The sequence below is a fragment of the Hylobates moloch genome, unplaced genomic scaffold (assembly GCF_009828535.3).
Source record: "Hylobates moloch isolate HMO894 unplaced genomic scaffold, HMol_V3 SCAFFOLD_4, whole genome shotgun sequence".
NCBI lineage: Eukaryota > Metazoa > Chordata > Mammalia > Primates > Hylobatidae > Hylobates > Hylobates moloch.
The window spans coordinates 78,408,137-78,428,397 of record NW_026652279.1 but is presented as its reverse complement, the minus strand read 5'-3'; the positions used below and the strand labels follow the sequence as shown (position 1 = coordinate 78,428,397).

The 20,261-nt window shown below is 35.6% G+C and overlaps 1 protein-coding gene across 2 annotated transcripts in view; it reads right to left on the bottom strand.

The window, feature by feature from the left end:
- ROBO1 (roundabout guidance receptor 1) overlaps positions 1 to 20,261 on the bottom strand; it is a 1,210,998-nt gene that overhangs the window by 348,247 nt on the left and 842,490 nt on the right. For both annotated transcript variants that reach the window (XM_032150402.2, XM_058437645.1), the window contains one exon: positions 9,435 to 9,761. In XM_032150402.2, the coding sequence (XP_032006293.1) occupies positions 9,435 to 9,761 (327 nt within the window). The remainder of the gene's footprint in view (positions 1 to 9,434; positions 9,762 to 20,261) is intronic.

The window sequence follows — 20,261 nt, the reverse complement described above, 5'->3', positions numbered from 1 at the left end:
TTACAGGCATGCACCACCATGTCCATCTAATTTTGTATTTTCAGTGGAGACGGAGTTTCTCCATGATGGTCAGGTTGGCGTTAGTCTTAATCTCAAGTGATCTGCCCACCTCGGCCTCCCAAAGTGCTGGGATTACACGCATGAGCCACCGTGCCCAGCCAAAAACAACATTTTCAACGTCCATATTGTGTAACAAAACAACAGAAGAACTTTTATCCACCAAGGATATTTAACCATGTTTTATTCTAACCTGACAAATCTATGATACAGCAAGTATAGATTTAAAAAGGTTTAAATTGTCCAGGTACAGTGGCTCATGCCTATAATCACAGCACTTGGGAGGCCAAGGAAGGGAGATCACTTGAGACCAGGAGTTTGAGACCAGCCGGGGCAATATGGAGAGATCCCGTCTCTACAAAAAGTAAAAACAAAACAAAACAAATAGCCTGGTGTAGTGGCGCACAGTTTAGTCCCAGCTACTCAGAAGTCTGAGGTAGGAGGATCGCTTGAGCCCAGGAAGTTGAGTCTACAGTGAGCACTGATTGTGCCACTGCACACCATCCTGGGTGACAGTGAGACCCTGTCTTAAAAATAAAAAAAAAGTTTAAACTGATAATTAGTGAGAGCTTCAGTTAAACTATACAGTATTAATTAAAATTAATTATACTAAGGTTTAAATTAAACTTGTGAAGCAAAAGCTTTAAATACAAATGATTCTCAAGTTAGTCTATGAATATGAGAAAGATTTCTAGCATTTAAATAATAAGTAAATTAGGAGGATTAAAAAGAGTGATCTGATGATAAGGCTTGAGAGATAACCAGATGCACCTTCTCATTTTATTAGTTTTTAAAGACAGTAGTGTTGATACAAGGAGACACTGCCAAGAATTTCCCATAAATAACCAAATACTGAATTGATATTCTAGACGTCTCAAGGGGCTTTATATCTAAGTATCAACTAGTGTCGAAATACTCATCTTAGCACTTTTCAGCATGTATGAATATCAGCTACTTTTCAAGAAAATAAAAGGAGTAGCTCATGAGACTGGTAATAAAATACGTCACTCTTAACCCCAAGATTACCAGATTGAATCTGTTCCAGGATACTGCATCTAGTAATACTGAACACAGTTATATTGACAGCGGCTGTTCTGTAGCATCCAATCTAGAGAGTCAAACTTTTCCATTTAGTCTTTACGACATAGCTGACTATGTATTCCAACATACCTAATGCCTTTTTTGGCCACCTAAGAAAAGAGTAAATATTATTGAACAGTAAATAGCTTTCCATAGAAAATAAGAAAATACATATGAAATACCTGCTTATAGGATCGTTCTGTACATAATGTGCATGAAAAAAAGACTAGACGTATACACACCCAAAGTTCAATAGTGGTTATCTCTGGATAGTGGGATTGCAAATGCATGTATATATTTTAAAAGTGTTCTATAATTAGCATGTATTACTTCTGCAATCAGAATGTAAACTATAATTTTAGAATTTTTTTTATAAAAATGATTTTTGTAAGCTTATAAATCATCTTAGCTGACCTGTGATGGATAATAAAAAAGGAAATTGTGTAAAGTACTCCTAATCTAAGATCTTTCTAGAAAGTTGCTAAGGATTAATACACACTTCTGTGAGATTAAACACAAAAATAAGAAGCTAACTAAACAGATATGTGAGCCTATAATCTGTTTAACTAAGCATAGTTTTAAGATAGACTATAACCTGAGGTTATTTATTGCTAGAATGCACATTACATTCTCTGACACAGCCATGTTCTCTAACACTCATACTGAAATGGTCAGCAAACTGTCCTTTTCTGCTGAAATGCCCATTGAAACTCAAATCTTCTCTTTCTGCCCATTAGCACTGAAATCTCTCATATGGATTACGAAATATGTTTCTATTTTGATATTTCATATTAACTATTCTTTGGAAAGCAAAATCCAAAAACACAGAGAGAATTTCGTGTGCTTTTAAAAGAAAATGACAAGTGTCTTTTCTCTTAACGTATATCCAAATACTTCTGCTTTTTTCCCATCAAATACAGAATTCATGCTATATTTACTTCAAGAGATAATGTGCCTATACCTCACTTATGAAACAATTTAAACCTGATATTTGGATGCAACAGGTGGACTGATGGACTCACTACTTAGTGACATCATTGAGATGCCATGATTTTCTGATTTTTATTTTTTGGTCATTAAAGATGACAAAATAACTATTAATAAAAATCCAAATATATTGTTATGCAAGGCAATGACAGAAGAACATATTCTGAGTGATAGCAAAAAAGTCTTCAATTATGTCATGAAACTTAGCAATATGGCTTCTTAAGTGGACAAATATAAATTGAAAAGGAAAATTTGAATATAAAAGTTAAAAAAATAAATTTGTTCCTGAAACAAAACTGAGTGGACTCAAGATTATTTGCATGTCCTGCATCACCAATGAGGATCCAAAGTGTCAATTTCCCACATGATCAATTTCAAGAAGGAATTTAGTATTTCCAGTATATTCTTTACTTAATCAGAAATTAATTTAAAGAAATTTAATGAAGCATTTTATTTAAATTTAAGTATATTAGCAAATATATCTTCAAATTAAAAATAAAGTAAGACCTGATCTCATTTTTGAAATCAGAACTGTCCAAGTTCCCTTCAGATAAGAGGATTTGTTTAAATAATCTTTCCGTTCTCCAGTGTCTAACCATAATGGAAGTAAAGAGAAAAAGGTAGTGAAAGCAATAGCAACAACAATTGAGACTTATGAATTATAACCATGTGCTAGTAACTGTGTCATATATTTTACATGCATTATTTCATTTAATTATGAATCATTTTTGGAATAAAGAGCCAGTACATTTTAGAGTATACGTGTACAGAAGAGTAAAATGGTGTTTAAAAATTGAAACGAAACCACCCTTTAACAGTCTTTCTTTGAATACTGAAAATAAAAGTAAGATATATAAAAACGTTTTAGAATCTGATCAAAATATTTTTAAATGGTACTTTTTTTTTAAAGACAAAAGTAGAGGAAACAAGGAATATTTTAAAAGCTGCAATATAAAGCTAGTTCAATTTCAAACATAAAAAGTCTGTCAAGTAAAGATATATACACATATGCATGTGTTTCCACATACATATATTTATATATAGCTTTTCTGCCCTCACCAAAGACCATCTACTTTCGCCAAGGAGTTAGTTCTAAGCTGTGGTGCTGATATCTCAGAACTCAGGATTCTCATCTATTCTAAGCTCAAAATGGAGGTACCCAATTTCCAGTCTTCATTCTATCACTGATCTGCTCTTTTATATTGAACAAATCTTTCCTTCTCTGAATCTTCCTGAGGATACACACATAGACACACACACACCAATCAATCAAACAATATTTCATAATAGCGTATTCTATTTCCACTCCACTTCATCTCATCTGAACCAGTTTACCCCTAGGAGTAATCCTTCCATCTTCCATGGACTCGATGTTGGAAATACATTCTATCGTACCTAGGTAAACATGTGGCTACTCAGCATACATGGTCAGTTCACGTTCTCATTTTACCCACATGAGGAAGACTGTATAATTTCAATTCTAAGTCACTTTAAGAAGCATAATTTACTACTAATAACAATGAAAAAACACAATATATTGAAAGCAGCGAGAAAATATTCCTTCAAAATGCATACATTTTAGTTCAAAGCAATTACTATTAAAAAGCACTCCAGTTAGTAAAATCTACAAAAGACATAATCTTTAATTAATTAGCAAAATATATATATACACTTTTAGGAAAAATAGTTCTTCTATGGTTTTGCTGCTAAGATAGCCAGCAGATGTCTGCCTAGTCTGGAGGGAATGTTTCTTCCTCAGGAGAAAACAGCTTAAATGGAAACAAATAGCCATATGCTGACTGTATACTGCTTAACAGATGATGTAGACAGCCATGTTCTACAATAGGAAACATGAGGGTCAAGGTTCAAATTAACTTTCTTTAAACTTCAATGAAATTACCCAAGATCAAATTGCATATTACATATAAGTCGTGTCAAAGATCTGCACTATCAATTTGTGACAGGTACAACATGGAGTTCTAAGTTTAATCATTGGTGACACTGGGCACAGGAGAATAGACCCACAAAATATTTTCCTAATAAACTTTTAAATAGAGCTAATGCAAAATAAGCAAGAAAATACAACTCATAAGACCTTCTTAGAAAGTTGGGTTTGAAACTGAATTAGACAAATACTGAGTTTTTATGTCTTAAAAATAGCAAAGTATTCTAAATTAAATAATTTCATATTCTCATCAAGATATGATTATTGGTTTGCAAAGAAAAATAATCAATGAAAAATAAATTTTAAAACCACATTTGTTGGCTGGGCGCGGTGGCTCACACCTGTAATCCCAGCACTTTGGGAGGCCGAGGCGGGCGGATCACGAGGTCAGGAGATCGAGACCACGGTGAAACCCCGTCTCTACTAAAAATACAAAAAATTAGCCGGGCGTGGTGGCGGCGCCTGTAGTCCCAGCTACTCGGAGAGGCTGAGGCAGGAGAATGGCGTGAACCCGGGAGGCGGAGCTTGCAGTGAGCCGAGATCGCGCCCCTGCACTCCAGCCTGGGTGACAGAGCGAGACTCCGTCTCAATAAAACAACAACAAGAAACAAACCACATTTGTGCATAAAAATTGTTTTGGAAAGTCAAACTTCAAATAATTACAAGTGAAAATGCTAGAGATAAAAAGTACTATACATTTCTTAGCATTCCAATTTTTTGACTTTATAATTGTGTGAGATAACTTTAACTGCATCAAAACTGTTTTTGAGAAAAAGGTTTACAGTTTTTAACTACACAGCAAAGAACAGCAGCAAAACATTAACCAATATCTGCACTGAGGTCTACCCTTGTTATAATAGGGATATAAATGAAAATAAAAATAAACAATCCCTCAAATAACTGATAAATAGAATAACTTTGGTGCATTACTTCAACTTAAATAAATATTAAAGGCACAATAGACAAAAATATTATTTCTATACAGAAATGAAGGTTTTAAACGGCATTCTATATTAATTTTTTTTCAGTGTTTGAGAGGTTGACAATTGTTAGGAACCAAGGAATACAGTTGTTGTTACAGCTGTAAAACTTGGTTTAAAGGCAAATACAACACATAGAAATGTTTTGAAAGCATTACCAACAACTGCGCTATGAAACCTGCGTTGCCTCAAGACACTTTTCGTGAGTGTTTTTACTTGGAGGTGATAGTTTCACTAAGCAATTAGATGCAAGCTTTGTCTTCCTGTGTCTGATGAGCCTTGGGGAAAGTAAGAATAGTTCTCATTGAACTTCTGGTACCTAAACTGAGGAAGCGTTTTTTTAAAGTAGTAATATTTTCCAGGAAAAAATAAAACCCAAACTATAACAATACTTTACAGGCTTAACTGACAGCAAATAAAGTCCATGCTTCCCCCCCTCACCTTTACCCTGTTTATGTCATATACAAAAAGCTAATTTTGGCTTTAGGACTCAAACGTCTTAAAAATGGTGAATTAGGAGTACCCATCGCCTAAAATAAATAACTGAAATACAGTGAATGAAATTACCACATATCCATTTGTAGTGCACTGTAGCATGATTTTTCTAAATAATAGTTTCTAGACTTTGTAAACACACAAAACCTTTTTAACTGAAGAGTACTTCATTTTTCCAAAAAACTTCTGTCTAAGTCATACAATTTACAATTTGCCCGAGTGAAAATATGCTTTTTTTTTTTGAGTCTCAGCCTCCAGAGTAGCCGCAGCTACCGGCATGCACCACCAAGACCAGCTAATTTTTTTTTTTTTTTTTTTTTTACTTTTTGCAGAAATGAGGTCTTGCTGTGTTTCGCAGGCTGAGTGCTGACCTCAAGTGATCCCCTGCCTTGGGCTCCCAAACTGTTAGGATTACAGGCGTGAGCCACCATGTCAGGCTGAAAACATGCTTTTAATAACTACAATTAAACTAGTATAAAAATTATTCAAAGCAAACACTACTCAAATTTTTTCAGGGTTTCTTTTTTGTTGTTGCTTTGTATTGTTTTTTTGAGACGGAGTATCACTCTTATGCTCAGGCTGGAGTGCAGTGGTGCGATCTTGGCTCACTGCAACCTCTGCCTCCCAGGTTCAAGCAATTCTCCTGCCTCAGCCTCCTGAGTAGCTGGGACTACAGGCATGCGCCACCACGCCAAGCTAATTTTTGTATTTTTAGTAGGGACAGTGTTTCACCATGTTGTCCAGGCTGGTCTCGAACTCCTGACCTCAGGTGATCCGCCCGCCTCGGCCTCCCAAAGTGCTGGGATTACAGGCACAAGCCACTGGGCTTGGCCCAGGGTTTCAAATATTTATTATCACTAATAAGAATGTTTATTATAAAACTATCCTTATTAATATCAAACTATATTTGATAAATATTTACTATATATATTTCCCCATTTAAAAGTATATTAATTGTTCCTGAATATTATATTCAAGTATTTTTAAAGTACATATATTAAATTTTATTCAGTAAATTATAATGTTTTTTTTACTCAGGAGCTTGAAAACATTTTGGAGACATACTGATGAACTCATCCTAAAATTTATGAGCCACACGTTAAGGGGCTCTGTAGTTGAATATTTTGCTGGTAAAAGTGATATAATGATCTCATGGCTGGTTTCAACTCCATGATTGTATGTTTGTTGACTAAGGCTAGAAAGCTTTTCCCGTAACGGCCTCTCAAGGTAATGGAATGTCTAGCTAAGAAAGAGAACTTAACTCGCAACTAATAGTATCTTTAAAATATCTACACAAAAGCCAGATTAGAAAAGACAACTCTCTACATCCTAGTGCATTCAGAGTATCCTGATCATGTGGGGGTAAAACTAAAGGTGTTTGAAAAGGAAGCTGTAGAAAGTAAGCATTTAGTCCTTTTGTTCAAGTCCGTAACTTTTTAAAAAATTCTGACAATGATAAAATGAGTAGGAAATAATACAGAAAAAAGGGTGATTTTCGATATTTGAAAACATCAATGTTAGTAAATACTTCACTTATAAGCAATTATAATTCCTGAGAACAAACAATCACCATTTTACCCTCTGGAGTTTCTTATCTACCAAAACAGGAGCTGGTTTAGGTCATCTATATCACCTTTTTGATTCTCTAAATTTGTTTTCAGATAACTTAGTTTTACCTCCACATAGAATAATTATTCTTAAATATAAATGTGTCAAAAGTTACAAAGATACTAATATCATAACTTTGAAATATGACTTTATCAAAACATGCAGTTGGTCCTCTATATTCATGGGCTCTGCAACTGTGGAATCAACCAATCACAGATGGAAAATATTAGGGGAAAAGAAATGATAGCATCTGTACTGAATATGTATGGGCTTTTTTTCCCTTGCGATTATCCCCAAGACAGTATGGTATAGCAACAATTATTATATGAGCTATTGTACATCATCTAGACATATTTGTAAGTGTATGGGGGAGGGTGTGCATAGGTTATGTGTAAATACTGTGTCATATATAAGGAACTTGAGCATCCATGGGTATTTGTATATACAACAGTCCTGTAACCAATCGCCCATGAATCCTGAGGGAGGACTAGACATTCTTTTATAAACAGGTCAAATATTTAAACTTATTTTGCATGGGCTACATTCAAGTTGGCCTTAAAAAATAAAAAAAGCAAACTAGCCTTCTGTTATGATGACAGCTGTCATTCACCTCACTAATTTAGTTCTGAGACCTTTACTGAGAATCAAGACAATAAGAGAAAGGTCATAAGTTCATCGTTAGTTAACTGTGAATAGGCAAATATAAACTAGATTGTAGAACTTCAAAGAAATATTTTAAAAAGGAATAGCTAGTTTTAACATGGTTTAAAATGGTTACTTTAATTTTTATTGTATCTAATTATATTTTGCGCTCATATCAGACATTTTTGGCATTCTGTCTTAAGTAATATGAGGCTCTGGGAGAGTGATCAAGTCATTTACATTCTCTCGGGCTGATTTCAAGTTAATAACACGACTGAGTAATAATAAATAATAAAAGGATTGAGGAAATTCCTTTCTACATTTATGATTTTATAATTATATAAATGTATAATTTTATACTTAAGTTACAGTTGAATATTGAAGACAATTTTGGAGACTATGAAAACTAATTATATAATTAAAATTTTGAACATAAATTATATTAACATATCGATTATCTTGGAAAAACACCATATATAAATATACACATAGTTATGTATATAGTTTTATAGAAAATTATATATAAAGTGAATTTTATCTAAATTTCATTTGTCTCTCCAATCCCTATGTAATTCTCAATTTTTGTCATATTATATACAGCAGGATCCTTTCAAGGGAGTGAATCATTTTGGCTACTCCTTGAATGTAGATAGAAAATAAAAGAAGCCCAATTCTTATTCAACTGCAATACAAGTCTAGCCTATAGATAACAACAGTTTAATGGTTAGTCAATACATCCTTCTTGAGGGTAATTTCAAATGAACTGTATTTGGTGCTAGTGTAAATAAAATGAACCATCAACTACTTGAGGATAACATACACCTGTTTTCTTCCAAAGGCACCCCACAGTAGCCAAGAAAATAAAATATAAGGCATATATGTATACTTTTTTGATATAACTTTAATAGCAATATATTTCTAAGAATTAGAAATGGTTTAAAATCCTAACTTAAACTGCCAGTTGAAGGTATTTTTCTTAATGAAGACAAACTTTTTAAATCCCACACTATCTTATTTATAGACAAATTCTCATATGTAGATATGTATAAGGGTGTGTGTGTGTGTGTGTGTGTGTGTGTGTGTGTGTGTGTGTTTTGCCTATTCACAGGCATGATCCCACTACTGATCAGCTCCATTTCTGACCTGAGCCCGTCCACTCCTCCTTAGGCCAACCTGGTGGTTCCCCATTCTCAGGAGGTCACCGTACTGACGCCAAACTTAGTTTGGACACACAATGGGCATGGTGCAGTCCAGCCCAGAACTCCTGGGCTCAAGCAATTCACTTGCCGCAGTGTCTCAAGTAGCTGAGCTATAGGCACCACATGGTTCCCTATTCAATATATTTAAAGGTAACAAAGGAGGGGATAGAACAATTTTTATAAAATTTTCCAACAGAAAATCACTCCCAATCAAAAGTCAAATCGTTAATCAACTCTGTGTAAATTCCCATTAAGCTTGAATAACAAGTTAGGATGAGAAATACAGAAAACTGAAATAGTAGATTGTATTCATATACAAAGCTAGAGATTATCCTCAGGTAAGGCCTGAGATACAAATTCGACTTTTCATTGCCATGATCGAACAAATGATGCCACTCCGCCACTCCCCCCTGCCAAACACAGAGCGCCCAGTTTACTTACTGGCTACTTCCAGCGACGCATTGTGGCTCACAGCCTCTCCAAGGTAATTCCTTGCTACACAGACATAGACTCCTTCATCAGGTCTACTTTTCCGTCCATGTACTATACGTAAGAAAAATAAAGATCCACTTGGCAGCAACATTCGGTGTGAGCGAGGGTCATCTTTGTCTGTCTCCACTCTCTCTCCCCCTTTGTACCATTCAATAGTGGGTGTGGGGCGGCCTTCAGCTTTGCAGTTCAAAGTTGCGGGCTCGCCTTTTGAGACAATCAGGTCTGAAGGGTGTTCAACAATGCGCGGTGGAAAATCTTCCTGACGAAGACGGGAGCCTGCAGAAGAATTAACAAAATATCTTCATATAACACTTGAAAACAGTTAATCGCTTATTTTAAAAGCGTCGGCTTAACCATTACTATTTAAACACTGCATAACATCGGCCTAGCCTTCCTACCCTATTTACTAACGATCTTTCTGGTGGCCGCCTTGACTACACCTTCCAATTCCTGAATCCTTTTGGTCTCCAGTCAGAAACTTCTCTCGCTTACACATTGCCCGTGCAAGTCCTGTGTACTCCTCAAATCCCTTATCCGCAAGTCCTTTCAGAACCCATTACATTGTGTGTTTATGCCATGCATGTGTCCATTTCTGCAGAGGAATGTGTTTATTACAAATAATGGCACGGCTCTCTGGAATCTCCTTTTAATGAACATCAGTCAACACTTTAACAAAACATATGCAGCTGGGCGCGGTGGCTCACGCCTGTAATCCCAGCACTTTGGGAGGCCGAGGCAGGTGGATCACAAGGTCAGGAGATCGAGACCATCCTGGCTAACAAGGTGAAACCCCATCTCTACTAAAAAAATACAAAAAAAAAAAAAAAAATTAGCCGGGCATGGTGGTGGGCGTCTGTAGTCCCAGCTGCTTGGGAGGCTGAGGCAGGAGAATGGCGTGAACCCGGGAGGCTGAGCTTGCAGTGGGCCGAGATCGCGCCACTGCACTCCAGCCTGGGCGACACAGCGAGACTCTGCCTGAAAAAAAAATATGCTATATACTAATGAACATTTGCATTCAAATATATACTAGAACTGTCCTTTATGTAGACTTTTATATCTTCCTAAAGTATATACACTTCCCTAGAGTTTTTATTAATAAATTAATTTTATTAATAATAATTCATATTTTAATAGACTTCAGAGATGAAATGCTAAGTACCTGAGTTTAAATAATTAAATATACTATTAAATGGAAAAGGATACCAAGTGAGGGGCTTCATTCTGGACCTTACATATTACTTAATAAATGAAGCCCTGAGTGTCTATGGCACTTAAATATTCTCTGTATCTGTACCTTATTTTTTCCAATGAGATTTAATCTCAAAAACAGGAATGATGTTTCATATTTTATAACATTCCTATCTTATTTCTGCTTATATAAATATGTAAATTTATCAAAAATTTCTCAAATTCAACAGCCAAAGGCCTTACTGAAAGAGTCCCAAACCATGCCCTCATCTGGTGTTTCAAGGTCAATGAATAAGGCAAATTAGAAATCAGTCTTCCTCTTTCTGTCCCCTAGTTCTTCCCAAATTCCTCCGGAAAAGTTCTCAAATTACTCTGCTTAGCCTCATCTATATAGCCAGCTACCATCACAAGTCCAACTACCATCCCTTTCTACCAGGATGTAGGAAAATCTCTGAAATAGTTTCACTTCAGTGTAGCCAGATGAAGGCTCTGAAATGCAAATGTAATGTGGGTTGTCCTCTACTTCAGTGGCTCGTAAAATAAACTTACTGCTCTTCAGGTGAGTTTTTAACTAGACCTACAAGAGCTAGCATGTTCATTCCCTGATCCACCTGTCTAGACACTTCCTGTTCCATGCTTTTCTCTGCTGTCTTCAGCCTGACTTCTGTTAGCTCCACGAGAACCTTGCACATCCTCCTGCCACATGACTTATGCCTGCCACAGGGCCTGGGCTTCAAGTAATCTTACAGTAGAATACACCTACTCTATTTCAAATCTCTGCTCTCCCTAATCTTTACAAGAAAGTTAAAACATTGGTTTTATAAACCGAAATAGCACTATACAGCTACCCTTGGTAAGAATGATCAGAATTACAATATATAAATGTATTTGTTGGATGCTATTTGTCTGTTTTTCCCACCCTTCTGTAAGATCTGTGGGTCTGGTTTTGCTCATGGTATTTCTCTTACGCTTGGCAGAGTGCTGTGCACATTACAGTACTCAGTAAACCATGTGTTGAATAAAGGACAAAAAAGAATGAAGTGCTGACAAGAAAGACCTAACTAAGCAGAATGAGATGAAGTTTAACAATCTTGCATTCTATGACAAGACAGGAAAATATTTTATTTTTCAAAGTTATAACTAATACGTATACATTCAACCTTTAATAGACTGTAAGCCCTACACGAGGCTTATTTGTATCTAATTTGTAACTACTGCAATTAATGTTTTTTTCTTAGTGAGATATATTAATGAATAATGAAAGATCTATTATTTGCTCATGTCCACCATGAAACAAAAATTGTAATTTGAAATGCTAATAGTTTTATAATCTGAAACACTAATAACTTTAGCTTAGTGCATGTATACAGCATGGTACAGATTCTTTCAATGAAACTAAGCTCTAGAAAAGGAGGAAATAAACTAGGAATATGAAAGAAAAAAATTACTTGGGAACTCATACTCTCTAAGGCTATGTCGAAGCCAAGTGAAATTCAGATTGGATTTTATATTAGTCATCACAGTCAGTGCTATACAACTTCAGAAGATTAAGTATTGTAATATGTTCTTGGCCTTTACCTTGGCTGGAATTCTGAAAGGTGGATGCTAAGGAGGATTGACTGCTGAGGAGATACTTATTTAATTAAAGCAACTTTTATTTTAAAATCTGAAAGTCCATTTCAGATAGAAAATAGGGATATGTAGGTTGTTATGAGAATACAAAGAAGGGTCACCTAAGATTGCCTGAGCAAGTCAGAGAAGAAACTCAAACACATTACATTTGAGATAAGCCTTGAAGCATGAGTCAGAAAGGGAAGACAGGTGATGATTTCACCCAGAGGCACAGCTACAGGAATATGTGGTACACTTGTGAGACCTGCAAGCTGCTTAATATGGCCTGAGTATAAGGTGCATTTTAGAGACTGTGAAGTATAAGTCTGAAGAAATAGCTAAAATAAATAACTTCTTGGGCTTTGTACACTGAGCCACAGTTTTGGAACCCAGTGGAAGGCAGCCAGAAACCATTAAGAAATGTTAAGCAAGGGATGAGTATCATCAAGGTTGGTTTTAAAGAGCTCGCTATTGGCAGCATGAAACTGGACCTAACAGGATGAGCCAAGAATGAATTAGTGAGGACCCATTTCAAGCAATAAATCTGAAAACCAGGGGCAAGCACGGTGGCTCATGCCTGTTAATTCCAGCACTTTGGGAGGTCAAAGCAGGAGGATCACTTGAGCCCAGGAGTTCAAGACCAGCCTAGGCAACACAAGGAAACCATGTCTCTATAAAAAATTCAAACAATTAGCCAGGTGTATGATGCACACCTGTAATCCCAGCAACTCAGGAGCTCAGGTGCAATGGTCATCGGGGCCTGGGAAGTCGAGGCTGCAGTGAGCTGAGATCGCACCACTGCACTCCAGCACAGGGACAGAGGGAGACACTGTCTCAAAAAGAAAGAAAGAAATCTGAGAGCCAGAACTTAGACACTAACAGACAGAAGGGAAAACAGAAGGAAGAATCTCAAGATATTAATTCGTAAAATCAACAGTCTAGCCACTGACAATGTGGAGTCAAAGGAAATGCAAATACACAGGATGGAGGACAGGCAGAGGGTAGGGAGAGTCCAAGTTTCCCGTCTCTGTAACGGGTGAAGAGCAGTCTCACTGAAGGCAGGGAATAAGAGCGTGAAATTTGGTAAGAGGAAGAAGGGCAAGGAGATAATGAGACATGAAGAATTTGGGATACTTCTAGAATATCCAAACGGTGCTGACAAGCTGTCAATTGTATACCCTTAAGTTTGACGTCGAAAAAGAAATCTCAGCTGGAAAGTCAATTAGAATACAGCCACTGATTAAATGCATAGTAAAGATCAAAACTGTCTGGGGAAGCCAGGCCCAGTGGCACACGCCTGTAGTCCCAGCTACTCAGGAGGCTGAGGTGGAAGGATCCCTCGAGCCCATGAGGCTGCAGTGTGCTATGATCACACCTGTGAACAGCCACCGCACTTCAGCCTGGGCAACATAGTGAGATCCTGTCTCTAAAAAGTTTTGTTTTTTTGGCTGGGTGCAGTGGGTCACACCCATAATCCCAGTACTTTGGGAGGCCGAGGCGGGCAGATCACCAGGTCAAGAGATGGAGACCATCCTGGCTAACACAGTGAAACCCTGTCTCTACTAAAAATACAAAAAAAATTAGCCAGGCGTGGTGGCGGGCGCCTGTAGTCCCAGCTACTTGGGAGGCTGAGGCAGGAGAATGGCATGAACCCGGAAGGCAGAGGTTGCAGTGAGCCGAGATCGCACCACTGCACTCCAGCCTGGGTGACAGAGAGAGACGCGGTCTCAGAGAAAAAAAAAAAGGGGGGGGGGGGTTTGTTTGTTTTTTGTTTTAAGTCTAGAGAGAGGATGTACAGGAAGTAATGACCAATTACAGAATCTGGATGTCACCCAGGATCCACTAAAGTGCAGTGTTGCTGAGAGTTCACTCTACCCCTGATTTGCAGTCCCCTATAGCGAAACCACAACCAGTATATGGCTTTGGGAATAGAACTCAGGACCAAGTTTTTACCATGATGTTTGTACACAACAATTCAGTAAATGTCTCAGCAATAAAAATGTTTTCCATATTATTAAATGCTAAATTTCTCAAAAGGCTCTATGGAATATTCTTTCTTCAGATTGTTACTAGGCATTGCTTCAAGGAAGAGTTGCAGTTCTCAGCGTGATTAGTCTGCTAATGCATACCATGATGTACAAGAAGAGGGGTATAATATGTAACATTTCCCAACTTATTTGGCCACTGAACTCTTTTTTATTTTTATTTTTTGCAGAATATCCCACTGAACTTTGCTTCTAAGAAACATACTTCAAGAGAAAATACACACTATCAAGCATTTAATAATTTGAACAGAATGAATAGGATCAGCAAAAAACCTATTATTTGACTATTAAGCCAATACCTTTGGAGGTTATAACAAAATATAGAAATCCCACATTTCTCACAATGTATAACCTTCAGGAAAAAGATCTTCCAATTTCTGAGTGATATTTATGACTGAATGGTTAATAATAAAAACCGTAAATGGTAATCATCATCTTTATTAAGAAAGTATAAATTATTATTTGTTATAAAGTCTAAGCAGGAAGAAAAGGAATAGAAAAGAAAACCACTACTAATTACCCACCATCTTCTGTATTACAACAACATCTTTATGAAGTGTGTGTTGTTATATCTGTGTCCATATGGGGGAACTGAGACTCTCAGCTGTCATTCAGCTAGGAAGCGGCAGTGCTGGAATTCAATCCTAGTCAGATTCAAAGTCCTTGCTCTTTCCAACTATTCCATAAATACTGCTATGGTTAATTAGTTAAAATCCATAGAGAAACATGCTTTGTTCATGCTTGCTTCCAACACTGGAGGTGTTCACTTTGCACTTTGATTGCTTACTTTTAAAATATAGATCATAAAAACATCAAGAAACAGTCAAACCTGTTGACATCTGGTGTGCTTTCCCCATGCACAGAATATCTATCTGTAAATGATTTCATAGTTACTTCACTCAGTAGAGACCCTGATGATGAATAAATGGAGATATGAAGCTTTCCATGAACTGTGCCATCTTCTCCAAATATGAGCTTACATTGCTGAGTAAATATCCTTACATTATCAGTTTTTCATATTCTGAGAACCTCAATTCTTACACAATTGTTTGCACAATTAAAATTCAATATCATAGGTTTCCAACTTTTTTCCTGCCAATATACTTGAGGGAAAACCTATATCATAAATACTATATATAAAACCTATATATATATATTATATATCATATATAACCTATATTATAGATATATATAACTCTGACTCACTTTCATCAAGGAAAACTTTAAGGGAGTTACACCAAGGCCAAATATGGAAAAGCATATATAAATCTCATGAGAGTGTAGATGAAAGGTTCCAAGTACCAGATATCAGTGATTGCAATCTTCCGCCCTAAAAGTGGTGTCTACCTTCACTCTGTCACAATTATTTATAATATTATATATTTACATACAGTACATATATATAAAATATTCGACTCATTATTCATAAAAAGCTTTCACTCTTCATTCATAAATACCACATTCCTAAAAGACATCTGATAACCATCATTCTAGTTATGTTAATTTGTACATATTTTATGTAATAAGATACAAAATTTATATCCCAATTGGCAGAACCAACTTCCAGGTTTCAACCACATTCTGCATAGTAAACGTAATAGTTACAAGAAGAGGGGGTTAAAAAAAAAAAAAAAACAGACTGATGACATGAGGCTTTTAAAAAGGAACTAGGATGATACTCTCTCTGATACTGTCAACTGCCCTCTGCAAGAATCCTGGTAGAATCTTGAGAACTCACTTCAGGCAAGAGTAGCATCAGGGAAAGAGCAGGGCAGGATTCCTTCAACAACTGCCCAGTTGGAAGATAAAATATAAACATGAGTGACTGAAATATCTAAATATTTACACAACCACAGCTGGAAAAAGATAGACACATAAGTGCTAAGTATTTCAAGGAAATCTATCAAAGTCACATGAGATTTATGATGAGGAAACCAAACTCCTAGCTGGATGTAAACTGCTTCCCCCTCCGGAGAGGTCACTTTTACACAAACACAGAAAGTAACCATTTAAGAGACTGCTCTTGTTACTATTCTGTTGAGGTAAGCATAAACATATGTATTAAAAGAATTATATATATAATTTTATTCTTTATTCATAGATATGATTTTTTCTAGCATGACATTAATATTTATATTATGGTTTTGTTTATTTGTGTTTCAGGTCTGTTTCTTAATAGACAGAAAAAACAGTATTTATTTCATTAGTAGTTTTGTTTTGATCCAACTGTTTTCATACTCTGCTGTATAAAATTAGAAAACCTAAAATGATTAAAATATCTGTCTCCATCAAATATCATATTAATGTATCTTGCAGAGCAAAAATTCTTATAAAACTGTTAAAAGCAACAAGAGGAACAAATTCAGCGAGTAGCTGACAGATACACCATAAATATTAATAGACAATTTGGTGACATCTGTCCAAGGTGGGGAAGGGGATGTATATAATTGCCTCGAGGCAATTATATATATAAAATATATAAAAATCTATATATTTATATATAGGTTCAAACCTATAGTCTTAAAAGAGCCTTGCTGCTTAACACTTTTATTTAAGCTCCATTTACATTTTAAGGAGCAGAGCTGCCTCCAATTATTAACATAAATCCTATCATGGGCACTAATGCTGTAATTTTCCTGTCAGAATTTCATCCTACAAGAAGACATTTGTTAAAAAATAAGAAGGCAGCACCCATTAATTACTCACTGTGCAGAGCAGATTTAAATATCCTCTATTAAGTTACACACATTTCCAAATACTCATGCTTACTGTTGAAATAAGAAGTATAAAAACAGTCCACACTCTACAAAAAAAGCTAAGTACTTTCACCCAAAATTATATATAGTACATGAATACAAGGAAAATGAAATGGATTATAATAACATGATTACTGTATTATGCCATTTCGCTCAGCTACTTTGTTTTATTCTAATGTCTCTTGATTATAAACTTCTACCTAAGAAAACACTATTTAGAGGAAAACTTCTCCAGTCAAAATTTAGAATAACCCTAATAATTAACTGAGTGCCACTGGTAGAATTTATCATCTAAAATGGTTACCAAAATAGACCAAAAGGAAATTCCAGGAGTGAATGCCTGGTGTTTTTGTAATATTCCTAAAGAATCTAATATCGTATGGCTATGTCCTCAGAGATATGAAAAAGATTGGCAGTAGCATAAGTTACATTTTAGAAACAATTTTGCCTCCCCTCTCCCACTGTTAATAATACATAGACAACTAAGTAGGAGAGGCTTTTCTGTCATGAGACCCAAATATCATAGAAGCTAGAAGGGCAATAACTGCAGAATTGTCACTATTGAACCAATTCAGGCAGGATTTCATCCTGGGCTGTAACTAAGGGAACTGGAAGGTTGAAGCTGGCTAGCTGAGTTCATTCTTCCTATTTGCCCCTTAGTAAAATGCTCAAGTAACATGCAAACTGAAGAATTTTACTTTCTGTAAAATACCAAACAAATATATTAGCCTGTGTTAAAGTCCAAACTCTCTCAATCTCCATCCACCAATCTATCCATCAGTTGTTTACCTGTATATTATTCCTATACTATAGCATGAATTGTGTTAAGCATTGGCAGCACAAAGAAATATGAAATAGAATCCCTGATCTTAACAGCCTGAAGTCTACCAAGGGGGGCAGAAATATTAACAAGAATAATATTGAAAAATAAGCACCATACAAGAGAAGACAATAGTAGAAGAAACTGGAATCAAAGGAAGAAACAGCGTGAGGGTAGAGGGACATAAACTACTGTAACACCTGCAGGGAAAGTAATTAAAACTAGAGACTGGATTCAGATGGTCTGGGTTCAAATCTAGCCTCTGGTACTTCTTAGTTGTTTGAACTTGAATAAATTGCTTAAACTCTCTGAATATTAGTTTCTCCATCTGTAAAATGAGGCTAAAATCATACCTACACTTTACAGGTTAGCATAAGTTCTAACGCACAGAATAATATTACATTGATCCATGAGTTGGAACCATTAATCAAGTATTTTGGAAGTTGTCATAAGCACCATTATTTGATTTTAGATTCTCCTCCTAACTCTTTTCTGGAATTACATTAGGATTCTTAGTAATTTGTAGATGAATTAATTATTTTCCCTAGATTTTTAAGACACACTGAAAATAAAGCTAAATCTTTAGTTTTAGTTGAGCATTCAACTTAAAATAATTTTCCACTTATACAGGTCTTGGCAAGTTTTGGCACAATTCCAGCAAAGCATCTTTCAAAAGACAGAAACCAAACAAAAAAAAAACTAGAGCATTTAGCAGAGCCAACTTATTGTTTTACTGAGAAGCATCAGAGACTGACTAACTAAAGCCATCTATAATAAAGCATCTCTGTTCCTTGTGGAAAATATTCCAAATACATCCACTGGGTAAATGTATTGCTTTCAAAATTTTAAAGACACACTAGTGCTTTTAAAATATTACTGAGTGAATAGTCACATTGTTTTTCATCTCCTTTTCATTAAAAATACAAAAATACTATGCGTAGCCAGAGTATAGATTGTGTGTAATTGTGCATCCATAATACTCATTCTAATGGACCAAAACATTTAGGTCTGAAAATAGAATATAATACAACAAATATAACATAATATAATATAGTAGCTTATTTCAGCTGTTAGAACCAATCAGACCTTTGAAATTTCACTGACAAAGGAGTTTGGACAATATTTTCAATCATGAAAAACAGTATTTGGGTGGTCCTAGGATTTTTTTTTATTGCTATGGAAATATAGTTAATTATAATCTTGAGTTTTCTTTATATTAGAACAAATTATATGGTACTGCAATCAACGTGAATCTGCACTTCATTTCTTTCTTTATAATATAGAAATAGCAGATGGTTATATATTTGAGCCAACTATAACCTCAATATACAGAACATGAGCAGATTCCTCTATTGAAGTGGCAACTTAAAAGTACTCTTATAACTTATAAAATAAACCTTGCTTAACAAAACTACTTTGTTCTCAATTTAAATTTCTAAGGAGAGAATTTCTTTTTTCTGAAGTTAATCTTACTTTTGTGTTTAAAAACTTTTTTTTTTTTTTTTACTTTAATGTTCAGGGGTCATGTGCAGGTTGGTTATATAGGTAAACTGTGTCATGGGGGTTATATAGGTAAACTGTGTGCCATGGGGGTTATATAGGTAAACTGTGTGTCATGGGGGTTATATCGGTAAACTGTGCGTCATGGGGGTTATACAGGTAAACTGTGCGTCATGGGGGTTATATAGGTAAACTGTGTGTCATGGGGGTTATATAGGTAAACTGTGTGTCATGGGGTTATATAGGTAAACTGTGTGTCATGGGGGTTATACAGGTAAACTGTGTGTCATGGGGGTTATATAGGTAAACTGTGTGTCATGGGGTTATATAGGTAAACTGTGTGCCATGGGGGTTTGGTGTACAGATTATTTCATCACCAAGGTAATAAGCATGGTACGTGACATGTATTTTTTCTGAACCTCGCTCTCCTCCCAATCTTCGCCCTCTGGTAAACCCCAGTGTCTGTGGTTCCCCTCTTCGTGTCCATGTGTTCTCATTGTAAAACCATGTTTTTAAGCTATCAATTTAATGTAAAAACAAGTATGAATATAATAAAATTCCTTAACCATAGGAGGGTTTTTAAAATTATAATAATTAAAGTAATATTTTTGAGTTCTTTGTCTAAAGAGTTACATCAAATTTTCATGGAATCTGTATATTACAGATATAATTCACCAAAAGTCAATAACCTAAAATCAATTAAAGTACTAAAAATAAAGCTTTCAACTGTTTGCATTAGGCAATCATACTTGTGTTATACTTCAATAACCCTTGATTCTAGGTGAGTTACTAACGCCTGCAAGATAGCATATGGGATTGCAATTTTAAGGATAACTGTCTAAAAACAATTACGCTT